This window comes from Diorhabda sublineata, chromosome X (genome assembly GCF_026230105.1).
Source record: "Diorhabda sublineata isolate icDioSubl1.1 chromosome X, icDioSubl1.1, whole genome shotgun sequence".
NCBI classification, from domain to species: domain Eukaryota; kingdom Metazoa; phylum Arthropoda; class Insecta; order Coleoptera; family Chrysomelidae; genus Diorhabda; species Diorhabda sublineata.
This window is the reverse complement of record NC_079485.1, coordinates 8,803,238-8,810,475: the sequence shown is the minus strand read 5'-3', so window position 1 is coordinate 8,810,475 and position 7,238 is coordinate 8,803,238. Positions and strand designations below refer to the sequence as shown.

General features: G+C 32.0%; 1 protein-coding gene across 1 annotated transcript; it reads right to left on the bottom strand.

Moving 5' to 3' along the window:
- Positions 1 to 690: 690 nt before the first annotated feature.
- Positions 691 to 1,563, bottom strand: LOC130451858 (forkhead box protein L3). Its single transcript, XM_056791178.1, has one exon. It carries the CDS (start codon positions 1,561 to 1,563, stop codon positions 691 to 693), a length of 873 nt encoding a protein of 290 aa, XP_056647156.1.
- Positions 1,564 to 7,238: the final 5,675 nt, after the last annotated feature.

Sequence of the window (7,238 nt, the reverse complement as noted above, 5' to 3'; positions counted from 1 at the left end):
AAACATGTCTCTGAAATAAATTTACTAACGTGTAGAAATATAATAATATGAATTTTCAGTACATACCTGCATATAAAAATAATACATGAGATTATATTTATATATGAATAATTTTCTTCAATAAATTTGGCAATTATCAATCAAGGTGTTGATTATTAAAATCAATTATACAACCATTTAAATATTATTAAATTACCGGTAGGTATAATGGTATAGAGATCGATGAAAGAATTAAAAAAACAAGAATATTGAAATAAATAAGGAGCAACACGAAAAGCATAAAAAAATATTAACTTGTATGTATTTTGAATGTTCAGGGTTTTACTTAATGAATGTACTTAGGTAGGTAGTATATTGAAAGTGGAATTGAATACCTTTATTCCATAAGTTAGTGATCTATTCAGTAATTGGAATGAACAATATAATACAAAATAATCTTCAATAACTTACGAATCAATAATAATCAGCTTCGGCATTTTCTTGCGTCCAGTTCATATTAAGATAAGGGTTTCTTGATGTTGATAATTTGGGCGAAATAATAACTCATTTCTGGCAATTTACACTGGTTCGATTACCGTAAACACTTTTAATCAATATCACAAATAAATTACAATGACAAAGAATTCTAGGATAAATATCTGATGGACATCTAAACAATTTAATTGTCTTTGGTACTTAAATATACATATATTACTTCGAGTTGTCTATATTGGTATCAGGCATTATTGGCCGTATTGACGGTGTATTGAGTAGAGCTTGATAATAATCCACTATTGGAAACATCGGCCACTGTTGCTTGTTTTCAGTTTTTTCTTGATGTTCACTGGAAACTACATCAATGTCTTCTTCGTTCGTTTCGTCTCCCGAATCTGGCGCTAAAAGCGATTCAACATCGAACTGCCGCTTTCGTGTGGAATGTCTAGATGAAACCATCGGATACACTGACGTCGAAGGACCAGGTATTACTGAAGGGCTGTCTGAAAGTGGTGGAGGACTGGGAGAATCTGCTCCATCTTCGTCGACCGCCAGTCCCATGTGTTTTCTCACTTTTCTTTGAGCTTTACGCCTCCTGAAGTCGCCTTTTCTGAAATCTTCAACGTTTGCTGGATGAATAGCCCAATAATGTCCTTTTCCATTTGCACTTCTTCCAGCTTTGATAAAACAGTCGTTCAATGATAAATTGTGTCGTATTGAATTCCTCCAACCGGGTCCTCTGGTTCTAAAATACGGGTAATTATCTAGAATATGTTGATATATATCGGATAATACCAATTTAGTATCCGGAGAACTCAAAATAGCCATTGCAATTAATCCGATATAACTATGTTGCGGTTTTGGTTCTTCAGGTTGAAGCGATCTAGGTAATAAAGGATAACAAGTTAATGTCGATGGAAAAGGATTTAGTAATGGATATCGTAAACGTTCGGCGACTGCGTACTGGTAAAGTTGTAGCTTATAGTGATCTATGGGAAATATAGCTCTCGGAATATTAGCATCAAATGTAAATCTGGCGGGTAGCTTCGACTGTGACGCGTGATTCGTTGAATTTTCGTTGCTGCACATAATTATTTCAGTTCTATTTATTATAAATACGTAAACACACTCAAATAAACAACTAAGCACTATTTAATTTAAACTTGTTGCTGCGAAAATAAACGATCACGTATATCATTAATCATGATCTGTCATTCATGAGAGAGTCAACTATACTGTACAAGTGATAACCCATCAGGGCATCCAAACATTAGAACAAATACTAACCATTTGTCGACCAATATTTGCCAACACAAAGTGGGTGGTAACATAAGCATCCAATGAAAAATGAGAGAGCCCTTCTACAACTGTTACAACCCCGCCTCGCCATGTTGTTAAACTGGAAATAGTCTCTAGATACCTCCTTTATCGAACAACAAAGGGGAGTAACAACCCTAAAATCTTTACATTTATGTTTACACAGAAATCCTCTACATTCCCAAAATTAGCATTTAGTCGATAACCCAAATAATTCCAAATTATGAAAAAAATACAGACTGTAAATAAATTTTGGTTTGAATGTGAAGTATATCAATGAAATTATGTATTATTCAATATTTAAGCCACAAACTAATACCTAAATGTATATGCAACTGACGGTTAATACCTACTTATATACAGAGTTATGATAAAGTACCTAATGCGCAAAATTCCTCAAATTTATTCATTTTTATCATTTTAGTCATTTTTGAAAAAAATTCAAAAACAACTCTTAGTCACTATCAGTTATACAATTAACGTCATACCAATTTTATTATTATAACTATAAGCGAAAGAGAAAGTAGGTATAGAAATTCTAATGACTATAGGTTACGATGATAGACTTTGGAGTCATTAAGAAGCAGGTGCTTTATTAAAAGAAACGCATTTTAGAAATCCTCCAATTGCTAGAAGCACAGTATTATTGCAAAAATTAATGAAACGGGAAGCGTGAGGGATGCTCCAAAATCTGTAAACTCGGGAAAAGTGATAATATAAAGTTAGATATTTTCATTAGAAGACAACCCTTATGAAACTACAATAGAAATTGTCTTACAACAAAATGTTAGTCGTTTGTAGTAAAGGAAAATTGCATCCATATAAAGTACCTACAACTTGTTCGGGAACTCTTAGGAGATGATTCAGAAAGACTTTGGAATTCTGTGAAATTGTATAACGCCGCAGATGATCGAAAACTCTGTAAATTAGGTCTGTCAGCGTCTTGATCTATGTCAGATAGTGAACGGGGCACAGTTTGAATAATTCCCGAAGTTTTGGTTTAATCGCCTCTTTAAGTTATTCAGAGCTTTATCAAATAATGTAAAAAATCTAGCTTCCTGTTTAAAAAAATATTGACGACATCATAACTTTGACGTTTTATTTTTTTGACTTTGGTGCATTACTTTACCATAACTTTATATATCGCCAAGTGTTACAGATTAATAAAAAGTAATAGATGGTGAAGTGATAAATTAGTAAAAAAAGTGTACCAAACTATCAGTTATAATTCAAAATATAGTAAGTACGCTGATTTACAAGAGAGAATATGAAAAAATCATCAATCAAGGATAAACATTGCTCAAAAACTGGCATCAATATCCAAAATTCATTAGTTTAGATACAAAAATATCGGCAGATTGTCCAATTGCTAGTGGTAATTATTACCTATAAATTAATAGTTTCTTTGTGTACCATTTATTTCCAATAACAATTATGAACTTTGAAACTAAAGAAAGGGAAGAGAGTCAATGTTATAAATTATGTTTGTAGGTAAGTATATATTTTGTTTTGGAAAGGAAAGAAGACCATGAGGAAAAAGGAGTTATATCAGGAAAAATTGTGATAAAAAAGGAAAGGATTTGAAAGTTCAAAGTCATTGTGTAATCTCAATCAGGTTGAAACTTTTTTTTCAAAATAATGAACATATAAGTATAGTCAATTATTTCGGTATAATATCTTAATATTTAAAATTTCTTACCGAATAGTTGCAAAAATGTTTTTTTCATTTTTGGTTTTAATTTTTATAATTATAGACCACATGAGAAAAAGAAATAAACTTGGAGTAGTGATGTAAATGAAATATATAAAAACCGTACTACTACTACCGTACTAAAGAGGAAATAGGTACCAAGAGGTAAAAGCAGATATAAATTAATAAAAATTTATCTTTGTAGTTTAACTAATTTTCAAATGAAGATGTTATTTGAACCGATTGTAAAAGTGTTTTATTTGTTTTTCAACATTTCATTTATAAAAAACCAAGTTCACTGGAAAAATTGAGTGAAGTTTCTCGAACGTTCAGATAATTTTGTCAGTATCCTTAGGTGCGTGTCAAATATCTTTTTTGCACCATTATGAAAAGTTCTTTATCTCGATAAACCTGCTTTTAGTCGCGATGTTTTATCTATTTGTCCCGCAAAACCTGATGCATTGATTGTAATACTAATCGCACAATTGAAACTAATTGTTAATCTACAGATGACATGTTTTGAAAACCTTAACGACAATAGCAAAAGGCTACTCAAACAATTGGACCGATAATGGAAAGAAGAGACCATCAAATTGATTAAAGACAAAACGATTGGAGTAAATCCTAAAAAGTTTGTAGAAATAAAAAGAAACATCGTAACCCTTACAATAATTGTGAAATGGCTACCATTTGATTAACTTGATATTCTATTATTATTTTCTATTATGGTTAGTTAATTTTTTCAGTTTTAATATATTCTTGCGATAGAAATACAACAGAAATACAGGACTTAATGATAATTTTTAGGTCAAAAATTATAACAAGGGAATTCATTTGAAATAAATTCCACCATTGAAATACTACCTACTAAAAAAATGCTCATATCCGAAGAATCGTATTTTCAATCGCGATTTTTTAACTTACAAAAATGATCTATACAGTGATTCTCAATTTAGGAATCTGACGTTATTTTATTAAGGAGTAGAGGTCTACATAACCATCAAATATGTAATTCTTATTCCTCACTAATAACAAGAAAAATGAAATTAAAAAAGTCATGTCTTAACTGGAGTTAAGACATGAAGGTAAACTCTCTCTCTCTCAGTCTCCGATGACGATAACTTGGTTCTCGAAACGCGCGTCAGACAGTATAATTGTGAGTGTTGGTGTAGTTGTGGTGTATTCAGTATGCCAACTACAACGGTTCCATAAATTCCAACTTAGCCATTGTTTTTTTGTTTTACTAAAAATAATTTAATAGCTATATGTTTAATTCGCATCAGCTTTTGTAGTACTGTAGTACTAAAGACAGTTTAATCTTCAAATAACTTGTCATATAATGCCTCTAGCCTAATAGACAATGACGGACACCAGGCATGTGCACAGAGCCCCGCGCCTTCCGAGGCCCTTGGAGGCGTTATCAATCTGTCAGTATTTTTGGGAAAGAAAGTAATATTTACTTTATTCTCAAGTTATTTCAATGTTATAGTTAAAAATGAGTATTACATAAATAAATAAATATGTATATAAATATTGTCTACACGGTTTCAATGTTTTAAAATTATCTGACCCGTAAGATTTGCCTTTGGAATCAGAACAAGACAGAACTGAGCAGTGTAACCCTAAGAAAATTATGAAATCTAGAACCACGATATTAACGACCTTTATTTATGGCCAGGCAGACTAACCAAAGAGTGGATTAGAATTGTTGAGAAAGGTCCTTGACAACATATAAGACGGTAGCTTTTCTACTTAAAATCTAATGACTCTGCACTGTTTTGCATGCAGAATATTTTTGAACAGCGAAAATGCATCAGCAAGTATTTAACTTCTAAACGAGGAACTGATGATTGGCAACACTTGAGCATGCTTCTGAAATGTCACGAAATGAACAAGTCCATAGCCAATTAATGTTTAAATGATTTGATTGAGAGAAAGAATTGAAAAATCAGAAGATTATTGAGCGTGAGTCAGAAGCTTGATTAAGATCATAAGCTCAATGTCAGAGAAATATCATGGAAAGACTAGTCGCAGTTGTACAATTTCTGGCCTTCTACAATTTGCCATTTATACACACCCACACACACACACAAAGAAACAAGTTTCCCAGATGATACGAAGAGAAGTGATAATTTCATAGATTCAATTAAGCTTATTGCTAAGTTCGACCCTATTTTAAAAGGACATTTGAATAGTATCTTAGAGAAAGAAAATATCAGAAACAATTACTTAGATAAAGATACTCAAAATAAATTTATCCAACTTATGTCAAACCACGTGGTATCAAATATAAGAGAAAATATATTAAGAAAACAATACTTTGTTGGGTATATTGCAGTTGATACAAGCATCGAGGGTTCTACCAACTATTTACTAGATGAGCTTGAAAAGCCTGAATTTAGCCAATTGCAGGCGACAAACCTTTGATAATGGGTCAAATATGCGAGGGGTGCATTATGGTGTGCAACAAAAGATTATAAACCTCAACTCATTGGCATTTTTGGTAATCTGTGGAAGCTACTGTTGGAACTTGGTCGGCAGGAGCGTAGGGCTTTAACTATTATAGTTATAGAAACAGATCAAAAGTACAAAAGCAATATAAGTATGCATATTATGTTGATATTACCTCATTTAAATTGAGGTGTCTTCACAGCCTAACGTAACGAGTCGTTCATTAAGCAGTCAAAGATATAAAAAATTACCAATCTTCCAAGACAATAAGTAGAAAACTTACTGTGAAATCCATAAATAATAATAACCACAGCCACGCTCTGAAAATCGTGTAGAGATATGGAAATACAGAGATATAACACTGACAAAAAGTACTCTAGAGAGGTTTAGAATGCATAATTTTAATTTAGTACATAAATTTTCAAAATTTTCCGGGGAAGGGCCGCCCTTATATCACCTCGTACAGGGCTCCGCCACTGTTGATAGACAGCTGCAAAACCGACCAAAAGAAAATTGTATCACAATGACTCTTACACTACATCAGAAATATATATAATAGTTTTGTTTTACATATCTAACAAATCTTTCAGTCTAAGTTTCCACTTGGTTTTCTTTGAAATCTACTTAAATTACAAAATGCAGTCGGTTTAATACATATTGTAGCATCCATTTAATGATCTACATTAAACCTCACAACAATTATAGTTTTTCATGTTATATTTCTTGTCCTGGGAATATGTTTGTGATTAAAATTCCAAAATATGTGAAATTATTAGAACCCACATCCAGCATAGAATTGGGAGCAGGAAGAAGTGCATTATCTCAACAAAGACCAGACCGGGAAATGTTGAATGAATATAGTAGAAATTCGTTCCAAAGTCATTGGAAATTTTCGGAACTACAACTTATAACGTTGTTACTTTTCAGTTTTTGTAATTATTTAGAATTTTTTTTAGTGCTCCGAAAGTACTTTAAGGGTGGGGGAGATAGATATTTTCCGTTATAACTATCATTATCTTATGCATATTGAATGTCAATAATTTTCCGATCATATCGGAATAGGCGGTAGGTAATCTAGGGCAATAGCACATGAGGTTAGGTTAGGTTAGGTTAGGCTAGGATAGGTTAGGTTAGGTTAGATAAGCTTAGGTTAAATTAGATTAGGTCAATCGTTGGGAGCTCATCGTGAAATATTTATGTATTTCTTCCATTTTATATTATAGGTATCAAGGACGTGACAGTTAATCATACTTATAATTTCGTGGATTATATTAAATGTAAATGTTAATTATTTTATAATTGTTGA

Coding starts and splice junctions, on each gene's coding strand:
- LOC130451858 (XM_056791178.1), bottom strand. CDS start 1,563: ATGTGCAGCAACGAAAATTCAACGAATCACGCGTCACAGTCGAAGCTA.